The sequence below is a fragment of the Gopherus evgoodei genome, chromosome 22, assembly GCF_007399415.2.
Source record: "Gopherus evgoodei ecotype Sinaloan lineage chromosome 22, rGopEvg1_v1.p, whole genome shotgun sequence".
In the NCBI taxonomy this organism is placed as follows: domain Eukaryota; kingdom Metazoa; phylum Chordata; order Testudines; family Testudinidae; genus Gopherus; species Gopherus evgoodei.
In genome coordinates this window covers 871,275-895,503 of record NC_044343.1, presented here as the reverse complement: position 1 = coordinate 895,503, position 24,229 = coordinate 871,275, and the positions used below count along the sequence as shown (strand labels likewise).

The window sequence follows — 24,229 nt, the reverse complement described above, 5'->3', positions numbered from 1 at the left end:
TTAAGTGATAAATAATGATTTGCTGTTCTCCCATCCCTCTGGTGAATGGTCCCTCGTATTGGAATCAGTTGATATTGATTTTCTCCAATTCATAATAGGTCCAGACCAGACTATTTCATCAAGTCCAGAGATGCACAATATTAAAAATAGCCTTATGGGACACTGAGGTAGACTGTGCCAGAATAGGACAAAAAACAAACAAACCCACCACACCCTCCTGCCTAGTTTTCAAAGATAAAAATGTACACGTTCTGTATGCTTTAAGAAAGAAAATTGTTTGTTTTTACAGTGATTTATTTTATATTAAAATAAATAAAAATTTTCCTAATAAGAAAACCTCTCTCAATTAGAAAAGTGTGTGAATATTTCTTCCCTGCAGTGTAGCACAGAGCTCCTAATAGTTACTAGTTTGTAAAGCACAAGTATGCAAGCTAGACCTTTCGAACTGTGAAGTTCTGGCCTCAGATTTATACAATACATTTTGCATCTCATTTTGTGAACAATCTTTTTGTACCTTCTCCCTTTGTCCCAACTGAGTCAGGCCCTACAAACATAAGGGGGTGCTGTTCCTTTCAGGAGGTGCAGAAAGTCCATAATCCTTTATCTAGGTGCTGTACTATCAGGCATCTATAGTTTTGGGTTAGCAGGGAGGGATCAGTGATGTGCTCCCTATTAGCACCAACCCTTATTTTATTTTCAGTGATTGGTCTTTCAATTGCGGGGAGGCCGAAGCAGCCACATGTGGTCTGAAGTAACAAGCCACACACCTACATGCTCAGTGCCCCACCCAGATAAGCCAGGACTGCACCCAGCACAGGGAACTCATGGGGTCACAAAGAAAAGCTGCTGATTTTCACCTTCTGTCTCTCTTTGAAATCATCACCTGCATTATAAGAGCCTGCAAGATCCAGGGGTTTGCTTCTTTCAAGCCTATTAGTACATTCACTCCCCCCTGCTTCAGCCCCTTTCCCTGACAGTACATCCTTTCATCACTGTAGGAGACATGTAGTTTCATGATGCTTTTCTAACACCCTAAGCTAAACAGCTTTGCCTTTTATGCAAAGAGCAGCAAAACAAAGCCCAGCCCAAAACACAAAAGTTAGCATCCTGAAGAGCTGGAGGGGAGGGCTAAGAAAAAAACTGCCCCATAACGATCCATGGGGAATGGTGCAGGCATCTCAGGAAAACACCAAAGTCCCAGTTGTTGTGCCAGGCCAAATGCCCACGCAGGGTGCAGACAGGCACAGACTAGTTCACCACAGTCACGTTCAGCTTCGGCTCTACTCATGGAGCCAGGAGCCTGGCACTTCCCCCTGTGGGTGGGTTAGTGTCTGTTGTTCTGTTAGAGTTTTTGCTCTTTCACCTGGTGCCGTTTTCTCCAATGTCTGTGGAAAAGTGCACGTGGAAGGGAAAGAAAGTGAAGTAGCAGAGCGACGGAGGGCTGAGGCAATGCTTTGTCTGTCAGCCTCCACCAACCAACTCAAGTCCAAAATACGTTATCTTGGGGCTTTAGCTGGAGCCGGCTGACTGTGTGATATAAATCACAAAACTGTATTTTAAAGCCTTGTCAAGTACAAACTTAACATATGCTTCATAGTTCCTAAGAGGGTAATCAGCTAAAATAAAGTTCATTCTGAAATCCATGGACCACTTTAAGACCAAACAAACTCACTCCCCAATCCCCTCCCCCAAAAAAGAATCATAAACACTCAATAATTTATATGGTAGTTAACATTTAAAACTAAAAACACTTTAAATATGCTACAACAAACAATATATATACTCAATGCTATAAAGACAGAAAGCACGATATCAGGTCATGGGTTCCTGTTTTGTTTGGTCTTGAAAGTAGCCACAAATCTCAGATTTCTACTCCTTTGGCTCCTAGCATATTTTTCCTCATATGCTAATGAGAGAAAACTACTCCCCAAGAGTCCTTAGTACAAAAATAATCTGTTTAGGGTTCAATCACTCTAGGAAACTGGGAAAGAGAATACACACTTCCAAGAAGAGGAAAGCTTCTGTGAGAACATACAAAACTTATGTACAAAAGAAGTGTATATTTGTGTATATATATATATACACACCCCATGTATATATACTGCGGGCGCACACACACACACGGATTTAACTCATTAAAAAAGTATGAAAGCAGCAGCTATTGGTCAATCTGAGGAAATGGCGTGTCCAATTGATGGGTGTTAAAATCCTTCAGCTGTAGTGAAAGAAATGCTTCTGATGAGGATGCCATAAAGCTTGGAATTCTGCTGAGAACATTTATATCCTGCAGAAGTTTTGTTCTGCATCTTTATAACGTAGCTCAGACATCACTGATTTTCATTTCCTTTGTTGGCAAATGTGGATTCTCTTCTTTCAACCTAATTTACAAGGTCAGCTCCTGTTTTGAACCATGGCTACAGAAGGGACAGCCACCATGGAAACCTTTTCCATTTATGTTCACAGATAAGTCAATTGACAACCACTCAACTTGTCAAAAAAAAAAAGTCTCTTAATCATAGGATGATTAAAAATCTGAGCAGAGAGTTTATCGTTGCATGTCATACGCTGTGGCAGCGACAACAAGAGTCCTGAGATTCATGGAGGGGAAAAGCAAAGACACAATCCTTGGGCCAAATAGGAGGTGTTAGGAAGGGCTCGACCTAGGCATTGACAGAATTCGCCCGTTTTTCTTGCCACCATTCATGTGAGTGTAAGGTATATGCTCTTCATAGTTCCCCTTGAGGCCCATGGAGGGCCCATTGTCCCGCCCCAGTACTTTGTCCCTCTGCGAATAGGAGGAAGGGTCAAGGGGTATGCTCTCCATGTTCTCAAAGTCCATCTCAAACTCCTCTGTCTCGGGAGGTTTGTTTTCTTCACTGTAAAAGAATGACACCTCCTGGAAGCTGGGGTGCAAGTCCTCCTTCAGCATCTCAATGATCTCGATGAAGGTAGGGCGCATTTTGGGGTTGTACTGCCAGCACATCTGCATCAGGCTGTGCCTGAAAGGGGACAGAGAAGAGAGTCAGTATCTGGGAATCACTTTCACAGGCAGACCTGAGCAGGGGCTAGTGTAATTTAATACCCAAACCTATGCTGGGACAAACTCCCTGCAGTGGCTGTCAACTCTCTGATTCCCGGGTCCAACATTTCCACTTACAGTCTCTTATGTTTTCTTCTCTTCCTCTCCAGTTTCTCTTCCTGGTCTCCAAATTTCCTATTATAGCCTCATGCTCCTCTCTTTCCATGTCTGCCGGGGCCCACGCCTCCCTCAGATTCATTCAATTGTAGAAACACAGGAATGGAAAGAACCTCCTGGCCACAGAGCCCATTCCGCTGCTCCTGCAGGCCACCCCATCATATACCCCTGTACAAAAGACGTACTGAGCTCCATTTTAAAACTAATTCAGTTGTTTGCCCCACTGCTCCTACTGGGAGGCTGTTCCAGAACCTCCCTCCTCTAATGATCAGAAACCACCTTCTAATTTCCAGTCTCAATTTTCCCACAGCCAATTTATACCATATTTTATTCTTTGTCTAAGTCTGCTAATGTTCTCTCTCTCTACAAGAGGTTTTCTTTTCAAGCCTCCCTGTATTTCTGACCTTCAGGGTTTACCCTTTCCCCATCCCTCTCATCTCTACCTGCCCTGCCATTCCTCCTCCCAGCTGCTCCCATGGGCAGCCCAGGTCCTGTTCATGTTCCAAATGCAGGCTCTGGAAGATGATGGCTAACACGCCAGACAACACGCAGCCTAGAGCTGGCTTGGCTTGGGTAGCAGGACACAGACAGCTCCACTGCCATTTTAAAAACTAAACACTGGAGCTAGCAACTCGTCTGAGACCCTGCAAGTTTCATTCTAGAAGAGTTTGTTAGTGGCAGCCTGACTTTCAGCTCTTCAGCACCATCACTCTCTTAGTAACCCCGCCCCTGTGTGGCCATAGGGGGTTAACCTATTGTTATTCCATCATCTGGGAGGAGAGTTTCAGTGCTGCCTGGAGGTTGGCTACAGAATCAAACATGGAGCACACGCTGGGCAAGGATAAAATGCTGATGGGATGACAAAACCACTAGAGAGGACAGACTAACCAGGGCCCTTGCTATGCCTGAGAGACAGGAAAAAGACAAGACAAGACACTTTGCACCCTCCCTTCCCATTCACCATATGAGGGGTTCCTGAAAGTTAATGAATGGAACGTGGCCACCACTCTTGCCTGGAAGCAAACCAGGTGGAATTGTCTAATACAGATGTATGACCAGGTGTCGATTTGCAGACAGCTTCTACAGTGCAGTAACACCCGTCCCTTTGATTGATGAGCCTCTCCCCAGCATTTACAGCCACTTGGCTAGGAACTGCAGAGAAGCAAGCACAGCCCTAGCACACCACTCTGCAGAGGTGAATCACGGTGTGTTAAAACGCAGGGATGGGAAAGGCCTGTTGTTTTGGCCTATATATATTTTAGACTTTCCCTGCGTTCTGGCCTTCACACCCTCTGGTGTGCACTCTCTCTTCTTACGATTATATAGCCCAATTTAGTTTGGCTTTCCTTTCTGGTCGCCTGGGCTGCCCTGGACTCTCCTCTTCATCTCTGGGTCACTCAGGATGGGGTGACAACATTTCTTTGTCAGGTGGCTCTCAAAATTCAGCTTTGCTCCCCCCATTCATCAGGGTGGGAGGGAGGTGAAATTACAGCAACCTTCACTGGCCATACTTTAACCAAAGGAGCATAACTTGGTCAGTTCCCACTCGCCTCTAGTACTTACAGTCTCTCTGGACAGTTGTCTGGCTGATCCAGGTATCCTCCATCCATTACAAATTTTAGCACCTGTTCGTTAGAGAGTCCCTGGTATGGCTGCTCCGCCAAACTACTTATCTCCCAAAGGACAACTCCAAATGACCTGAGAAAAGACCAGAACCACTGATCAGATTGATGCTGAGGATCTAGAGAAGACATGGTTCAGCTTACTTTTGTTGCAGGAAGATTTTAGAAGATGCACTATATGTTTAAGAAGCGGCTTCAAAATGTAATTTCCTGTTCTCCGAAGAACTTACTACCCCGCCACACACACATCACGGAATGCAGAGTGCAACTTACCACACATCTGAGTAAGCAGTAAAGACACCATCCTTTAGAGATTCGGGTGCCATCCATCTCACAGGCAGCAGCCCCTTGCCTCCTTTACGATAATAGTCAGTCTCATAGATGTCTCTGGTCATGCCAAAGTCTGACAAAAGAAGTTAGGATGTATTACTAATGCCCAGTCCTTGCTGAAAGGACTCCCATTTCTGTAACACGTGCACATTAACACTGTGTGTACCAGCACAGAGGCAGGGCCAGGTAGCCACAGAGCAGGACTCCTGCCTACTTGATTGTGGAAGACACCAGTGGAATGCTCTCCTGGATCTCTCCACTGTGGGAGCCACAGTAGCTTGCCTTAGAGTCTGTCCTGCTGCCCAGTTACTCCAACTATATAGCACATTAAATTAAACCACAGAAAACAATTCCTTTCCTTAGGTCAGGCTATTGTGCCTATGACACCCCAACTTTCAGTCATGCTGCTATCTTGAGGGTATTTAGAGAATGAGCATATTCCCCCCACCCCACTCCTTCCTAAACTATGATGCAGCCATGGTACCATTCACGGTCACAGTTGTAACTAAGCTCTATTTTGACGGATCTCTTCCCACTCGTTTGATGAAAACAGAATTCCTTTTGGCCTGAAATTCCAGCTGGCTGGCCTCAGGCCAGAGGAGGCTTTGAGGGGGGGTTGGATTATTTTTAAAATTTTATCGACTCAACTGGTGTTAAGAACTTGTTTTAGACATTTGTCCTCCATAAAAACTAGTCCTTGGGCCTAATTACATCTTTAGCAGTCCTTAGCTTTTAGCTTATGCTCTATGAATAGGATACTTTCTCTGTCACAGTTCTCATGGAAGCAAGAAATAATATGACATTTCCCAAGGAGCTCTCATTAGCGGAAGTTATTAACTACATTTCTGTAGAAGCTGCAGTGAGGCTCACCTAGACAATCCACTTACCAAAGTGCCTGCAGCACCTCCTGCAAGGCAGGTGAAACAGGAAAAGATATCGGACAAAGAAGGTTCACCTTAGTGTAGAACTTGAAAGACAGTTAAAAACCAACAGAGATCAGCTGTCTTTTTATAGCACTAGTCTAGGATTTCACAGAACCTCCTTCTCGACAGGAAAAGCTTAGTATTAGATTTGACGCACACATTACATACCTCCAATTTTTACAGTAAAATCTTCTGCAACCATACAGTTACGGGCTGCAAGATCTCTGTGGACAAACTTTTTGGCATTCAGGTAAGCCATACCATCTGCAATCTCTGCAGCCATCTGGATCATCTCTCTGAGAGTTGGTGGGGGACGGCCAGGGTTATTCTGGAGTTAAGTCAGAAAGTATTAAAGACCAAAGCAAGTCAGTCTGTTGTATGACACGCTCCCCCTCCCTCCAATATCGCTTCTCTCCCACCTTTACCTCAGCATCAGGTCTCAGGGAGCGAAGGTAACTTTTCAGATCTCCATGTGCCATCAGTTCCATGACAACCAGTGTGGGTTGTCCTTTTGAGACCACCCCTAGGAGGCGAACCTGAAAAACACAGAAATGGGGATTCTCCCTTAGCGTTGTGTCTGGGCATGGCACATTTGTGAAAATGGAGTTTACAGCGAAACCAACTTTGACACATGGCTGGAAAGGGTTAAACAGCTTGCAGGCTGAATGACCCAAAGCCCACCTTTAAAAAGTCATGCTAGAAAGGTATGTGAATGCTAAATTAGGGCCATTCATGCTAAATAGGCTAGAACTTTGAAATGAAAACCTATACTGTTAGAAGTAATACTAATTGTGCCACAAGTACTCCTGTTCTTTTTACTAATTGTGTGTATCTTAGATGCTACCTGTAAATAGATGAGATCAAAAGGGAATATTAATATTTAGATGAATCTTGGGTAAAATAATGTCATTGTCTATGCGTCTCTTTGAAATCTGTAATAGACTGCCTAATGGGTAAATTGCCCTATGTTAATTTGTGTAACTAGAAAGCAAAAGGTTACATCAAAAGCCTATTGTTTAATCAGGACTGTGCGGTCAAGTGGATGCTAGAACGTCATCTCAGATCTGCTTAGGCTTCATCAGGGGAAGTTTGAGTCGCAAGACTGAGGTCCCAGTGATGCTGGGACGCCCTGACTTTGAGATTTGGACATTGGAATATGACCTATGAACTGAATTCTAAAGAACTTTGCAACTACAAAGCTCACCATCTCTGCTATGAATCTGAACCTCAGTGGATTGAACTCATGTCTGTCTGTATGTTGATCTTTTAACCATACTCTCCTCTCTTGTTTTTTAATAAATTCTAGTTTAGTTAATAAGAATGTGCTGTAGCGTGTATTTGGCTAAGATGTGAAACATTCATTAACCTGCGAGGAAATGAGTCTGATCCTTTGGGATTGGTAGAACCTTTTCTTTATATGATGAAATAAGATTTTCAGAAATCATCATATTTGACTTAGGTACCTGGTTGGAGGCCTGAGGCTGGATCACTTTTAAGGGAACTGTGTTGCTTGGACTTCCGAGTAACTAGTAAAATCTATCTAAGATATGCAACTTCAGCTACGAGAATAGCGTAGTTGAAGTCGACGTATCTTAGATCGACTTAGAATCACTTACTTTGTGTCCTTGCGCGGGGATCAATGGCCGCCGCTCTCCCATCGACTCTGCTTCCGCCTCTCGCCATGGTGGAGTTCCGGAGTCGACAGCAGAGCCATCGGGAATCTATTTAGCCACGTCTACGCTAGATTTAACTTTAATACGTTTTTGTCTTCCCCATTCTTTCAGTTCACCCTAATTGAGTGACCAGAGCTGGCCCCATCCCGGTCACACCAACACTTCTGCAGCAAAATCCGAGTGCTGTCATGGGACACAGGGCCCTGTCCTGAAGGGGGAGGAGGGGCTTGAAAGAGCACAAGGGAAATTATACAGGAAGATGAATTTTCCAGACTCTGCCACTCTCTCTCTCTGATGGATTTTGCTTTCCTTTTAACCATGTTTTCAGCTTGATCCTCTCGCATTATAAAGGACTAAAGGGACATTGGTTCAAAGGTGGGATTTTTACCAGCAAGTCATTTAATGTAGAGAAACTTCACTTACCACATGATGGCAGCTGAACCCTTTCATTACAGAAGCTTCGTTCAGAAACTCAATGCGCTCCCGGAGGCTGGCAGATTCATTAACTGTTTTCACAGCTACACGAGTCTCTGGCTCCCCTTTCACTATGTCTTTGGCTATCCCTTCATACACCATCCCAAAGGAGCCTTGCCCAAGCTCTCGGAGAAGGTTAATCTTGTCTCGTGGGACCTCCCATTCATCGGGCACATAAACTGTCACATGGAGAAAGAAATTTCTGAATGAGGAGAGCAGTTACTGGAGAGAGGTTTCTGCAGTCAGGCACAGGAGACAGGAACACCCAGGCCTTAACACTGTTCCCACCTCAGCAAGACGGGCTGGACTAGAGACTGGGGGCCAAAGTCACCCCCTGCCTTGTGCAGCCATTTACACCTGAGCAAGGTGGGTGCCTAATCAGACACAGTATTTCATTCCCACTTTATCCTGGTGCAAATGTCTGCACAAGGAGTAAGGCAAGAAGCGTCTGTCCCACAGACTGTAGGACTGAGTCTTGCAAAGCGTGTGCCAGGGAGAATCCGCAGGGTGAGTGATAGAACGCAGCAGCAAGTGCACAATGCAGGTAACAAGGGGATTATGATCCACAAGCAGACATCCAGCATTCACATTCACTCGTTCAGACGCCCATGCCTCGCTCCTGTACTGGATGTACTATTCCACACCGAGCTCACTTTTCACAAAGATATGACAAATCTAAACAAATAACGGATACAAAGACACTGTTCTAAAACTCAACATCTTCAAATAAGCCTGCTGTGTTCAGACTGTCAGCCTCGTACTGGGCTAGAGGATAAAAACGACTGCTTCAGTAAAGAAATAAGCTAAAGCTGGATTCCAGTAAACAGCCCCCTTCTTACTCCTCTTAACACAATGAAATTAGATGCACAGTACTTTGCTTAAACATAGTGTATTTGTCCAACTTCTCCGGCATTCCTACAGCAGGAGAGGGAGGAAACTCCTTTTCAAACCCTTTTCAGAGGATTACACAGAGTAGCCCTGAGAAATGCAGGGCATGTGAAAGATGCAGGCATTGATTGTGATCCCATTAAATATGCTTTGCAAAGCATCAATGTACCAGAGATTCTTGAGCAAAAAAACCTGGAGAAATACAGCAGCCAAGGGTGGCAGTAGAAATCCCAGCATCACCTGCTTTATGTCCCTATGCTGCAGCACACAGATCAAAGTAGTGAGCATGTTAACAGCACACCACTTCCTAATATTTATAACCAACCCAAAGTGGGTTTATTTATTTTTTTTAAACTAACTGAGCTCTTCTTCTCTACCCTAGAACTGCTTTAGTAGCAACACTTGCCCACCCACGAATGGGCAAGAACATTCTTTAAGCTTTTATACGTTGATCCATGTTTCCCAAGTCATAATTCCAAACCAAGTGAAGCACTGGAATGAATGGTCAGAACTGCAGCATGCTCTCACCATCACTGGCACTCAGGTACTCTGGGTTAGAGGATGCATAGAGTGGCCCAGTTGGTCCTTCAGTTTGTCTGGAAGCAAGACAGATACATAAAAAGTTTCAGTATTTCTACAATTTTGTGCCTTGTGTTTCTGTCACCTTAGGGCTCATGGGGCTGATTGCCTTCTATGATGAGATAACTGGCTCTATGGATATGGGGAAAGCGGTGGATTTGACATATCTTGACGTTAGCAAAGCTTTTGATACGGTCTCCCACAGTATTCTTGCCAGCAAGTTAAAGAAGTATGGGCTGGATGAATGGACTATAAGGTGGATAGAAAGCTGGCTAGATCGTCAGGCTCAACAGGTAGTGATCAATGGCTCCATGTCTAGTTGGCAGCTGGTATCAAGTGGAGTACACAGGGGTCGGTTCTGGGACCGTTTTCATTCAACATCTTTATTAATGATCTGGATGATGGGATTAATTGCACCCTCAGCAAGTTCACAGATGACACTAAGCTGGGGGGAGAGGTAGATAAGCTGGAGGGTAGGGATACGGTCCAGAATGACCTAGACAAATTGGAGAACTAGCCCAAAAGAAATCTGATGAGGTTCAACAAGGACAAGTGCAGAGTCCTGCACTTCGGATGGAAGAATCCCCACACCACTACAGGCTGAGGACCGACTGGCTAAGCAGCAGTTCTGCAGAAAAGGACCTGGGAATTACAATGGACGAGAAGCTGGATGTGAGTCAGCAGTGTGCCCTCAGCACAAAGAAGGGCAACGGCACATTGGGCTGTATTAGTAGGAGCACTGCCATCAGATTGAGGGAAGTGATTATTCCCCTCTATTTGGCACTAGTGAGGCCACACCTGGAGTACTGTGTCCAGTTTTGGTTCCCCCAGTACAGAAGGGATGTGGACAAATTGGAGAGAGTCCAGTAGAGAACAATGAAAATGATCAGGCGGCTGGAGCATGTGACTTACGAGGAGAGGCTGAAGGAACTGGGGTTATTTAGCCTGCAGAAGAGAAGAGTGAGGGGGAATTTGATAGCAGCCTTCAACTACCTGAAGGAGGGTTCCAAAGAGGATGGAGTTCGGCTGTTCTCAGGGGTAGCAGATGACAGAACAAGAAGCAATGGTCTCAAGTTGCAGTGGGGGAGCTCTAGGGCAGTGGTTCTCAAACTTTTGTACTGGTGACCCCTTTCACATAGCAAGCCTCTGAGTGTGACCCCCCCCCTTATAAATTAAAAACACTTATTTATATATTTAACACCATTATAAATGCTGGAGGCAAAGCAGGGTTTGGGGTGGAGGCTGACAGCTTGAAACCCCCCATGTAATAACCTCACGACCCCCTGAGGGGTCCCGACCCCGAGTCTGAGAACCTCTGGTCTAGGGGAGCCCTGAAATGGTGGCAACACGATGGGATCATTTTGAACCAGAAGCACAGACCTCAGTATTTTAAAAGGACAAGTGGCCTTTTTCCTGAATTTTTGGCTAAATCACTTGGTGGTGGCAGCAATACTGTCCAAGGACAAGGAAGTTTTTTACCTAAGCTAGTAGAAATAAGCTTGGGGGGGTGGTCTTTCACATGGACAGGTTGGATATTAGGAAACACTATTTCACTAGGAGGGTGGTGAAGCACTGGAATGGGCTACGTGGGGAGGTGGTGGAATCACCATCCTTATAGGTTTTTAAGGCCCGGGTTGACAAGCCCTGGCTGGGATGATTTAGTTGGTGTTGGTCCTAGTTTGAGCAGGTTGGACTAGATGACCTCCTGATATTCTATGATTCTATGACATGGGCTCACGGGGTTGTTTCATTGTTGTGTAGACTTCTGGGCTCAGACTGGAGCCTGAGCTCTGGGACCCTCCCACCTCGCAGGATCCTAGACCCCGGGCTCCACCAAGCCGGTGGCCTCAGTCCCGCAAATCAGAGTCGGCTGGCATGGGCCAGCCGCAGCTGTCTAGTTGCCATGTAGACATGCCCTTAGGGTCTACATACAGCCATGTAATTAAAACAACTTCCAAAGCACAGGACAGACAACAGTTCCTGAACTTCAGATCTCCAAATGCAAGATGTTTCATTCATTCACAAGTCAATTCATTTAGCTGTTCTGCTAAAATCTGTTACCTCTTTTATAAAGCCACAGAAAACTACTAGCATATCTCTTTGGTAAAACATTTTGTTGTTCTCCTGAGAGCTATACACGTCACCCACCTCTTTTTCACAAATACGTAGGCAGCTCCAATAATTCCAGCAATTATTATGCAAAAAATGATTGGGACAACAACAACAGCAATATTAGACTGAGGGTTCACTGAGAGAGAGAGAAAAAGAGAGAAGTGTTACGCGGGCTTCCAAGCAATGTAGTCTTTTCTTGACTGAGATCCCGCCAGGAACACCTGCACACCCATGAGTACAGGGCGAGATTCTGCCAAAGTGACAGGAGTCAGAGATGCTCAATGGCACTACAGAGTTGGGCCAACAGTGCACAAAGCAGGAATCTCTCACTATCCACATCTGCTGCGCTCCACCCAGAACGAGACTGGCAAGCCCCTTAGCACTTGGACGGCTGCAGACAATCCAGCTAGCTGGCTGATTCATGTAAAATGTGGGCAAATCAAAGTGCTGAGGAACATCCCTGATGGGAACTTTGACTAGAATCAGAGGTGGCTCCCAAATGATCTCCATCTCCGCTGCCTTCTTGCGCTAGAAAACAAGTGCAGAGCAAAGCCATTTCCGACACAAAGTGGATGGGAGTGCTTTTCTCGGTATTCAACTCAATGCACAAGGCAGCTCTTCAGTTTCAAAGAGCCCATTTCCAGAGGTTTCTAAGCTCACACATGGGAAGACAGTTTGTTTTGCCCTGAAGCCACTGGCAAGCAATGCATGGCCACCCAGGACTGTGACCTCAGTGTTAACAAATAAGTGAAGGAAACAGAGCAGCTTTTAAGAGACTGATTTTCAAGGTTCTCTAACGCGTTTGCCACTTGTAATCCCCATACTTTTCCCCATGCACTTTGATTCCAGTGCCCCCCTGCTCTGTGCTGTGCTCCCCCCTCCAGAAAATACCCCGGATTTTTATTAAAACATTAAACTTTGAATAAGCAAACTCACAATAATCAGCCACGTAGAAATATGAGGGCTCTGTCCACGACCCATTTCCTGCCAGCGAGGTGGCTCGGATTCGGACGCTGTAGTTTCCAGGCTGTAGTCCACGTAATTTACAGCCCTGTTCATTAGCAAACTGCTTACGAGAAACGCAGTAGTGCGCCTCCTGCAGGAGGATGGAAAACGACAGCTTTACTTCACTGCCTCTTGACGAATGCAGCAGTCAGGAGGCTTGTAACCACCAACCTCCCTTCCACAACTTAATCTGCAAATCTTCTCCGTCCAGCCCCTGCTGAACTCTAATAGACAGAGGGCACAGCACAATAGCCCGAGGTCTAGGGAGACTGAGATGATGCTGGAAATAGCAACTCGTGACCAAGAATTATGAGCTCTCAGATCTGGCCTGCCCTAAGGCTGTTACTCGAGAGCACTTCTCTTCACCTGTGCCCAATGAAACAAGCACGTGCACTTCTTCGACATGCAGCCCCAGTTGCAGTCATCCAGGCCCTTTGCACCTCAAGGCATGGCTGTTCCTCAGAACTCCCCCAGACACCAGCGCTGGGGAAGATGAAGTGCAGCACCATAATCGGAGCTGGCTCCCTGCACGTTTCCAAGTGCGATTCCAGGTGGTGTGTTTAGAGTATAAATTCTAAAGCACTAAGTCACTCAGGACCTGATTTCATGGGGGCTGGCTCTGCCAATGGGATGTAAAGAGGGGGATGCTGCTAGCAAGGGTTATCCCCACATTCTGGAGTCTCCCCTCACCCCCAGCTCACTTCCAGAGCCCAGAATAGTTAAGTTTTCCAGCACCTGTACTTGGGTGGAGAGTCTGGGCCATGTAACAACTGAGAGCAATTCTGGCATTTGGGGTGGATTTCAGAGTCTGCTAGAGCAGACATTGCTATGTATCTTAACATGCTAGCGGGCAGGCAGCCAGAGCACAGCATGGCAGCTTATCACCTGCATTGTTTATACATAATCAAATACAGTTATTGCAAGTCAGAACAGAAGAGCGCCATGAATCCCCAGGGTCCTTTTGCCTTTGTCCAAGAGGATGTCTAGGAAGGGCTTTTATTTATATCACTAACATCTGGGTGCCTTTAAATGTATTTCAGCTAACATCATAATGATTTATTGCAGCTGGTGGGCAGTTTCCTATGAAAGCCACTGAGAATTCTAATACCCCGGTTAATTGTGATTTTCATTTGGTATCAAATCAACATTCAAAACACCAAAAGAAGATTTCTTAAACAAACAAAAGGGCAGGAGATCAAGAAAGGCCAAGACTTCATCCTTCCTACCAGCTCATAACTTAGGCACACATTTAACAGCCAAAGTAGTTCAGTGACTAGCAGTAGTTTATTCCTAACACTATTTATTCATGAAATCATTCACCGATCTCAGCACGTACCCAGACCACTGCAGGGAGGGAAGGGCTGCACATCACCCTGAGAGTTGGATTTGAAAGGCAAAGAAAGAAAAGCCATAAAAACATGTTGCCCAAAGATGAAGAAAACACAACAAGAACGGCTTGGTTAGTCCAAAGGCTAACTCTGCAAGTGGAGTATTCTGCTGATCACCCAAGAAGGAAGCTCATACTAAACACAGGGCTACAACAAGCAACCAAAGGAAGACAAGAGCTAAATCACAAGCTATTTCAAAGGAATTCCTCCCATGGATACCTTTTACAGATTATTAGCATGAGGACTCTCCCCCTCACAGTTCCCCTGGACAGCAAAGAGACAAATAATTGTGTGTTGGAATGCTCCGATCTTCCCCATTATAACAGCATATCCTGGGTTTGCCTCTCATTGTTAAGTAGTATTAGATCATGTGGGTCGCATGTCATTTGCTGTACTGGGCCCCAATTCTGCAGTTTGAGCTGGGCAGGCAAACCCTTCCATCCATGCATAGCCCCACTGGAACCGTGCCCATGCATTGGGTTCTGCCCATGCAGTTCAGGCTGCAGGGTCAGGGTTGCCATTTATTATATCCTTGAACTGTAACTTCAATTGTTTCGCAATAAGCAGCTGAGATTTACATCTATAGCTTTCTGTGCACTAAAATCCCTACAGAAATCCCTGCACCAGGCTAATAAATGAGATTCATGCTGAGGATACCGATTTGTAGTGCTGTCCATCACCAAGGAACACACTCCCAGAGGGTAAGAGTGGGCACATTTCTATGCCAGAGTGGCTTGTAAGTTCATGCGAAAAAGAAACCAGACAAACTAGAACAACAGGGCAGGGTGGGCTGCCCTGCATTTCTGGAGCAACATCATGCAAAACAGAATTTCCACAGCTGGGTTTCCATGAACTCCTGCAGCCAGTCCTCCCTTGAAGTTACAGTGATACACCCTATGGGCAGACCTGTGCTCCATGTTACTCCTGCAGGAGGGGAGTGCATAAGTGCAGCCAGTCATTACCAAGACGACAGACAGTCCAGGGCACTTTCATCATCATGGCAAATTCCAAAGGGATGTGGTCTCCTTGAAGACCGAGCATCATGCACATCGCACTCTGGCTAGCTCTTTAAAGGGGGTGTGGCTATATTCCGTTTACGACCATCACTGGCAATTTGATTGTGTCACCAAAGTTTCTGGCAGCCACACGATTGCTGGCTGTGTCACAGCATTCCTTGGTACACACACTTTGGAATTCATTGGTCTTCCATTCTAATATGTCCATACCAAGAAAGCTACTGAACCAGTGGTGATGGAGGCAGTTGGTGGGCCTTGCTTCAAACAGTCTCAGTTCTGATCTTGTCCTGACACTTGATATGGAGGAGATGAGTCCAGGGAATGTAGGAATATGCAAATTCAACTTCCCAGCTGCCACTACTAGCTATCTCCCCATGTTAGAGCCAGTGTGTAGAGTGCACACCTACTCACGTACCATCTATGGACAGGCTGAATGAAAGAAGCTCTCACCTCTGGCTCCCCAAGACGCCCATAATTCACTTCATATAGCACAATTAGCCCATTCGGCTCCTTTGGCTCCTGCCACTTCAAATGAACAGCATTTTTTTCAACCAGCTCATGGGTAACTGGACCAACAATGTCATCGGCCTTTGCTAAAACCAAACAGATTTTTTACAAAGTTATGTTTAGAAAAAACTTCTCTTAAGTTCTAAAATATTTTACAAAATGCAAACCTGGCCCAGCCCAATATGTCAGCCTTTTCCACCTAACCAATGAACAGGGATATTTATTAGCAATAGGTACAGCCCAGTTCATCAGCATGAGCTTCCCAAGGCATTTTCTGAAATGCAGCTAGCACATTGAGAAAACAGCCATTTAAAAATATTAGATTCCCCTGAAGCAAAGCTGAGTAAAGGCAACTCACCTTCTGGCATGGTTCTGGCACTAACATATGCTGCGACACCGCACCGGGATTCTTGGGCATCATGATTACAAGCATGGAGCTCAATCCGATACCCCGTAAAATGCCGCAGACCTGAGATAACCAAGGACTCCTTAGACTTAACTCTCTCAAAAGGTTTCTGTTCCTCTACATTTTCAGGTGCTATTGCAGAGGAAGTATTCAACGAAGATGGGATGGTGGGTACCACCACAGTGGTATTAGCCACACTGCCAAGATCTCTTCGTTTTCGTGATGGCCTGCAGAACAATACATTTAAGAAATTATTCACCATATTTAGCTCAAACATATTTATCTGGGAGTTCAGAGTTCATCTGAAAACTCAAATGCAAGTAGAATGCACTTGCAATGCAGCACAAACTAAAGAATTCAGAACTTTTTGTTTTAACAACCCTGTCTCAATGTCTTTGCAGAAATGTTTCTTTTTAGTGGTGCCTGCGCTCTTGATCTACTTTTGTTTCATAACTGTACATACAAATAATAAAAGCTAAGGCCGAAGTACGCAATGACTCATGATCTCCCAATTCAGCACAGCTGAACATGACAGTGATGTTGCTAATCTCTGGGTTCTGCAGAGGTAGGATGCTGCCTTAACAAGACTTCAATTCTCAAGACTTCGCCCGCATTTACTGTAGCTTTGGCCATATGGGATCACGTCCTAAGCCCTGAGTTTGAGCATACTGGATGCTGCACATATTCCAGGCATCCTAAACCTGCATTTAAAACTCATAGGACTGGTTTCATGGCTCACTGGAGTGTGTGTCCACTACTCTGAGCCCTATAGTTTCTGTTTTGTACATGAAGAGAATTTTCACCCTTTCACATCAACATTTTAAAGAATAAAGTTAAACAAAGATCCTAGTACTGCCAGACTCACATCGCACACATTAGTAACATTCAATAGTGGTTAACTGAAGTTTTTCTTTCAAATTATTGTACATTAGTTAGCAGATTTACTTCAACTTCTTGCTGTTGTGACTATCAAGTTGTCAGACATGAGTTTGGCAGTCGCCAATACTGTAAGAGAGAGCTGCTAGTTAACTTCAAAACCAGAAAAGGGGACATTTTTGTTTCACTAGAATTCAGTACCAAGCAACAGCCTGATTTCCCTTTTTTTTTTCCTCCAAATGATGTTAAATCAAAACAGTTACACTCAGCATTTGAATCCTGTGATCACATTTGCAACTAGGAATTTCAGGCTGGGAACTCTGAGCGAATTGGGGGATCTAAGTTATGCCAGGATCAATGTTAGTTGCATGAAGGGAATCCATGTTCCCTGTTTCCCTCGAAGAAAGTTTTCCATCACTCTCTTACCAGACCGCTTAAAATCCAAATCACATGTTCAAAGGAACAATTGTGATCTTAAAGTGAGTCATCTGAAAGGAACCAGCACTATGAACATCTCCAGAGTTTACAAATGCAACAAGCCGTTGAAGCAAATCTTTGCTGCTGAATTGAACTTTCCACGGCCACCCTCAGAGCATCAAGCACATGATTGGCTAACTAAAATTGCAGCAGGTGATTGCATGGGTCTGGTTTTTACCTAGAGTCCTCAGTTCCATTCCCTGATGTTATTTTTCTGAAAAAACAAATGCAACCACTTTGAAAGCAGATGTAAAATGTCGTTGAATTAAACATCATGTTTCGCACAGTAATACAGACAAATTCCCTGGCAAGAGAAAACGCAACACCAAATGGTAGGCTCAACACAGCACATTCTCAGCTTTAGACTTCTATTCCTGTCATTACTAATTAACTCCAGACAAACCATTTTTAAGTTGTTGTTCTCCTAACTTGTGCATTGCTCTGAACTGTGCCCTCTAACAATGAGGCAGAGTTCAAAGATGCAATACTAGGTCACAATAAAAACCAGATCCCCTCCCACCCAGCCCAAGGAATCTTTATGGGGAACTAGAATCTTGTTTACATGTCACAACGTAGCTCTTCCCCACTGTTTACAAAGTGTTGACTCAGCCGTTTCCCAAGTCCGAGATTATTTTTGTTTTTCACAAGTACAATAGTAAATCTCCCTGATGAGAGCTGGGCTATTCGGCACTCTCCTCTAACAGAGCTGTGAATGGAAAAATACAGAAAACTCTCAAAATGCTAGAGAATAAGAAAAGCTTCTGAAGCTGCAAACTCAAGGTCTTTTATTGTACTAGATCGGGGAAGTCAATAGGCGGACCACGGGACAAGTCAGACCTCAAGATGCTTTTGAACAGACCCCAAAGTCTTTTTATTTACTTATTATTATTGTTTTTTTTTAATTTTCTCTGGAGTCTGGATCTTGATTATATCTTGACCAATAAATTTGGATCTTGACAAAAAATAATTAAACTAACCCTTCCTAGATTTAAAGCTAAATCCTCTCTGCTCTCCTCACTGTCATTCCAGCCTCTCTTTTCAATACAATCCAAGGTTATTCAGTTGGCTTCAGTGGTTAGTTATGTGAAATACCCAGGTCTGGTCTCCATTCCCAGATTTCCCTGTCCCCCAGAGAGGCTGGGTCTAGCAGCGCTGTGAGAGACTGCCCAGTCCCAGAGGAGGGGAAACACCTGGGAACACCCACTAGGGATAGCCCTGGCTGAATCAGAAGCATTTAGTGGCTCAGTAGCAGCTATATAGTCCTTTCTCAGGGGTGAGCCTTCAGGAGGAGGGGGCATTTGAGCCTTGCTCTATTTTTTTCGACGCAATACTCCCCACCCCCATTCGAGCTCTCACAGTCCAATTGCTTTGGAAGCCTCCTCCTTATCGTTGCTCATCCCTGTGTGAAACTCTTTCCAGTACAAGAGCAAACAATGTGGTAAAGAAGAAACAAAACATCAGCTTGTGACCACCACTTTGTTCAGCTGCAAGAGGAAGTCACGAACCTCGCAACTGGGGTGAAAAGTTCCCTACTGATGGCTAGGAAGAGGGCTATGGGAAGGCAGTGCCTTAAGAAATCCCTAGCCTATTCGATCAATGCAAAAGGAAGTTAGTCCACAAGTTCTACGCAAGTCCCACCCCACCCCCCATCAGCCTGCCTTGCACTCGGCCAGGGAGCAGTCCTTGTGACACTCCTTCCCAGCCCCAGTTCTGAGAGTGGGTCAGACACAAAAAAAGAGACAGAAGCAGTGGGATTCAGGCTGGCTGGGTGTGTCTGTGGCAGGGCACAGCTTCGGGCAAAGACATTGCCTGGGGAACAGGTTTCCTGTAACAAACAGAGAAGGGGGAAGGAGGAGGAAAAAAGCTGAAAGGAAGCAAGGAGAGCCAACAGGAAGGCAATCAGTGGGGAGATGGGCCCCTCTTTACTACCTCTACCACCTTTTGCTTACAGCCCCACACAATTTCACAAGCCTCTTGCTAGTCTCCTACAAGGGCCTGGTCTTCCTTTTCATGACCAAGCAGGCTCTGCTCTCAAGTAGGGGTCTCTGCAATGCTGTTAGGGAGGAGGCCATTGTCAGTTAGCGGCAGCAGAAATGAGATATAGAAGTAAATACATATCCTATTCTGCTGCCAGACCCTGGTTAAGTTGCCCTGGAGCAGACTAGCAGGCAAGAAACAGCAGCAAAACAACCTCTAATTCACTTTGCCACTCATCACAAAAGGCAACCTAGCAGGCAGACATGTCAGGAGGACTGTGTGTCTGCTGCTGGCTTATGACACTGAAGGGGCCCTGTATTAGTAAATTAATTAATGTAACAGGGCTGGAGGCTTCTTCCTTAGCAGGCTGACAAGGTAGTGTCTTGGTTATTGGTTTCTTCTTAGAATACATACCCCAGAAACTGGCCTGAGAAGCATCCTGGGCTGGCTGCACAATAAAATTAAAAATCACATTATAAGAACCGTTTGCCTAGATCAAGAGGATATTGCCTATGTGATAATGGCTTGTATCCTCTCTGCCTGCTGAGTACACAGAGTCCTGGGCAATCCCACTGCAGCTCTACATTTCACACTGAAACCTGCTCATCTCCGCAGCACAAGCACCAAGAAAATAGAAAGGAAAGAGATTTGGCAGATGCTTCCATGTGCCAATCGCAGGCATCACTCACTCAGGCTCAGAGAGAGGTATGCTGTTTAGTACTGCACTTTTTAAAAAAAGCGTTCATTGTCATAGCTTGACCTTTGTCAGGCAACTGCAAATAAATATTTTCTGGTTAAGTGCAACCAGCAGAGAACAGATTTGATGCCTGAAACTCATTATGATAGTTTAGAGAGAAAATTACTACCAATCCCAACTTGATTCCCATAGTGCATTCTCTGTAATTCATATGAAGTGCGAACACATTCAACGTCACTTAATGTGACACAATGTGTGCCATTCAAAACAGGCCATTTACCACCCACAGCAGTTACATTCCTCATGGTATTGGAGGTATTTCCCATGCTAAGTACAGGGAAGACCGCAAATACCGCAGTAAAAGACAAGGTTGTGGCATGGTAAAACTTTCCTTTTTCTTCTTTTATTTTTAAGTGGGTATTGCGCAAAAGCTGCAGAAAAGTTTCAGGCAGAAGAAATGGTCATTTCTGGCATCACACAAGTTTAAATAAGCTTCCAGGTTTTTAATAATTCACTGAGATATCTCAGTTTATGAGGTCAGGCTGAGGAGAATGCCAAGATCATGCAGCAAACTGGGGTTTCCCAAAACCAAGGTAAAATCAGTTGTTTGAGTTCTAGTTTCACCAGTCTCAGACACATATCCATCCAGATTTTGCTCTAGACAGACCTGTAGATATCTTTGTCTAACACAGTACCCTGGAGAGACTGGCAACATGACCAAACCCTCTCTTTGGTCTTCGGTTTGACTTTGTCAATCTATATTTCCCCATCCTAAGCCAACTAAACGTAGCAGCAGTGGCAGAGTTTGTTACCTGGGGACAAACACCACATTGTGGAGATAGTTCTCAAACATTTTGCGGAAGGCAGACTCTTCCTGCTCCTTCTGTATTTGAGAGTCAGTTTTTGGACAGGAACAACACTCTCCACTGATGTCCTCATTTTCACTTTGATTATATTTATGAGGGTCTTCAGATTCAAAAGGTGGAGACCAAGTCCTCGAAGGCAATTTTAGTCCTATGGAGAAAAGAATTCTTAGATCACACACACCACCTTGCAAAAGTCATTAGCTGATTGGTACAGCAGTTTAAGTCACATAGATTAAAAAAATCAGAACTATTTCCAGATTATTCCTTGAAGGTCACTGAAATGACATTCCTTTTGGTGTGTCTCTTCCCCACACGGAGCCTTGAAATCCAGATGCAGCATCCTGGCTGGCAACTTTTCACATATATACCAGCAGCAGTGAACCATCTTGCCATGGATGTGCCAGTCAAATGAATTTCTGAACACTAAATCAGCTCAGCTTAGCCATGTTGGGCCAGCATACAACATATCTGATGCCCTCCTCAGCCCTGAAAGGGGTGTACGTATTGGCAGATCAGAGGTTACAAGTAGGATCCTAGGTGAGGTAGAGTTCACCACTTCAGTGGATGTTTATGACACATGCAGCAAGGCAGCAGGGCATTATTCACTGGTGACATGCTTAAGGGCTGCCTACACTGGCTTTCAAACACGGCACACTCTTGGCTGTAGCCAAAAGGATTTTCAAACATGACTTTGCCAGCTGGGGTGGGTGAAGCATATAACCTGTAACTAGGGACTGCTGGATTCATGAAACATTCAGATAGCCAGTTTTCTCACATCTTGGGTCTAGAAGTCTCTAGTCTGCAGATGTGAAACAGCCTTTGGCTCCAATCTGTGCTTGAAGTGTCATGACACTTGGAAAGACACCAATAAATCTCTTTAGCCCCAAGACAGATCTAGAAGCCACGGAGAGGGTTACATTTCAGATTAATCTGACCACAGGTCTCCAGAAGCCCAACAATATTTTCATCTCACTCTTATTCGCTTTGATAAAACTGGTTACCCAGATTAAGAGAAGCAAGAGCAGAAGGCAGATCCCAGAAGGCTTAAAACATCTGATTTTACTGCATTCAAACCAACCAACCAGCCAGCCAGCCATTCCTCACAATCTCTGATAGCGGACCTGGCAATAGCGACCAGGTCAATGCAAAAGACAGTGGGAGAACACAGCCTTAAAGCTCTGGCTACATCACTGTGTGCCCCAAAAGCATCATCCACTAACACACCATGATCCTGTGTCCCACCGCCTCCCACATGACAGAGAAAGAAACCCCACAGCTAGTATGAGACTAAAAGAGCCCAGAGGCTTGAATGTTAAACCCAGGATGGACAAAATGGGCACCTACCCTTCAGGCAGTAGTCGAGTTCAAAAAGCTCACTGTCCTCCAGCTGCTGCTGCCAGAACACCAAGTAGTGTGTGATGTTCCCGTTTGGCTCAGAGGGGGGCTTCCACTTCAGAATGATCTGGGACGAAGAGTTGGAAACTGATATTGGATCTAATGGGACTGAGGGAACTGAAAGGAGAAAGACACAGCGGTCACTCAGATCACTGTACCAAAAGAGACCAAGAATACGAGGCAAGAACTGTTGTGACACTTTAGGATTCAACCCAGAACAGGGAGGGATTGTGTCACTGCCTGCCCTGCAACTCGGGGCGCCATTTGTGCTATGCTGCCCTGGCTCACAGCCCCGACAACAACAGCCAGCCTACAACCAAGCAGGTCACGCTGTGGCTTCCACCACCCAGTTACTTTCTGCATAATGCTCCCAACACCCTCAGAGCCCTGAATTTCCCCCAAACCGTCTGTCCTGTGATCATCTACAGGGGTCCCAGAATTGAGAGTTACTGTGTTACCCCTCTCAGCCAGCCCCACCTTAGAGACGAGAGGATCAGAGCCACCCTTTCCTCCCCACAGGACTCCTGGCTGTGCTAGTACCAGTCTCACCTATTGTCTGGTACAGGCTATTGACTTTTTTCACTAAACTGGAGCCCTCTCACTGCCCCCTGAATGAAGCATACACAAACTGACCCAGGTCCTGATCTCATTGTTGATCATCATCACCACTGCTACCACAATAAGGGATGGGAAAAAAAACTCTCTTACTCTGGGTCTCCAACATTACTTGGTTTGTCCTGATTCAACAGTTTGCTTTACCAGACAAATAAACAGAAATGAAGGGAGAAATGTCCTGCACAGAAAAAAATTCAGGCTTCCCTCATCCCAGATTCAGTGGTACCTGATGACACTGCAGCAGGGTTACACCAGTGTGTGAACACGCTCATGCACAAAGAATGAATAAGGAGCCTGCATGCATTATATTTGGGCACACAGCGCCAGTGGAGAGACCAAGAACCATTCAGGAAAGGAGTTTGGTGGGCATGTTTTTCCTTGCCATATGCAAGGGAACAGTACTCACCAGTAGCATTGGTCTGGACATAGATAATTTCGCTCTTTGCACCATATGTCCTTCGTTCGTCCGAGAAAGTGACCAGTGTCTTAACGAACACAGCGTACTGAGTCCATGGCTTCAACCCCCGCAGGAGCCACCCTGGCTGGGCCTGAGCTTTCGGCTCATTTGACCGTGGGGGAGGGTCAACATCAACCACTGTCCAACTATTTGATCCACAGGCATCTTGTCCATCAAACTCTGTTACATTCTGGTATGGACTTTTTCAAGGGAAAGAGAAGGACAAAGGCCTCACGTTAATAGAATCCGAACTGCAGGTTTTTAGGGAATAATCACAACAAATATGAAACATCAAAGACCATGATAATCCTTTATCTCAGGATTGCCAAGAGCTTTACAAACAGAGCATCACAACATCTGGGCTGGGAGAGGGTATCATCAGTTGGAGGAACTGAGGCACAGAGAGATGAAGGGAGTCACTCTGTCCAGGAAGTCTGCTGGGAACCCTGTAATCTTGACATCCAGCTGTCCGATGATGAATTGTGGCACCATTAGTCACTGCTCCACAGACACAGGATTTACCAAGCCAGAGCAAATCACTGGTCTGCAGAACACTATTCTCACTACAGCAGCCACCAAGGAAGTTGCAGATAAAGGAAAATGCAATAACCTCAAATGAACCCACCGAGCCTATGGTACAACGGCCCAGCAGTGAGTGGGGTTGGATAGGGGGAATGGGAATTATTTCTTCCAAATGGCCTTGAAGCGGGAGGCAGCCAGAACCCAAAGCTTCTCCACAAACAAAAATGG

General features: G+C 45.2%; 1 protein-coding gene across 3 annotated transcripts in view; it reads right to left on the bottom strand.

Moving 5' to 3' along the window:
• Window positions 1–276: 276 nt before the first annotated feature.
• Window positions 277–24,229, bottom strand: part of INSR (insulin receptor) — a 116,179-nt gene continuing 92,226 nt past the window's right edge. For 2 of the 3 annotated variants that reach the window (XM_030540061.1, XM_030540060.1), the window contains exons 8-21: window positions 23,429–23,679; window positions 22,357–22,524; window positions 20,959–21,160; window positions 16,072–16,346; window positions 15,657–15,799; window positions 12,734–12,893; window positions 11,834–11,933; window positions 9,635–9,702; window positions 8,168–8,397; window positions 6,497–6,607; window positions 6,240–6,399; window positions 5,092–5,221; window positions 4,760–4,894; window positions 277–2,999 (exon numbers count right to left, since the gene is read on the bottom strand). In XM_030540061.1, the coding sequence (XP_030395921.1) occupies window positions 2,645–2,999; window positions 4,760–4,894; window positions 5,092–5,221; window positions 6,240–6,399; window positions 6,497–6,607; window positions 8,168–8,397; window positions 9,635–9,702; window positions 11,834–11,933; window positions 12,734–12,893; window positions 15,657–15,799; window positions 16,072–16,346; window positions 20,959–21,160; window positions 22,357–22,524; window positions 23,429–23,679 (2,488 nt within the window). In that variant the 3' untranslated portion in view covers window positions 277–2,644. Of the gene's footprint in view, window positions 3,000–4,759; window positions 4,895–5,091; window positions 5,222–6,239; window positions 6,400–6,496; window positions 6,608–8,167; window positions 8,398–9,634; window positions 9,703–11,833; window positions 11,934–12,733; window positions 12,894–15,656; window positions 15,800–16,071; window positions 16,347–17,650; window positions 17,687–20,958; window positions 21,161–22,356; window positions 22,525–23,428; window positions 23,680–24,229 lie in introns of all 3 variants that reach the window. The other variant, XM_030540062.1, reaches the window with a different exon arrangement.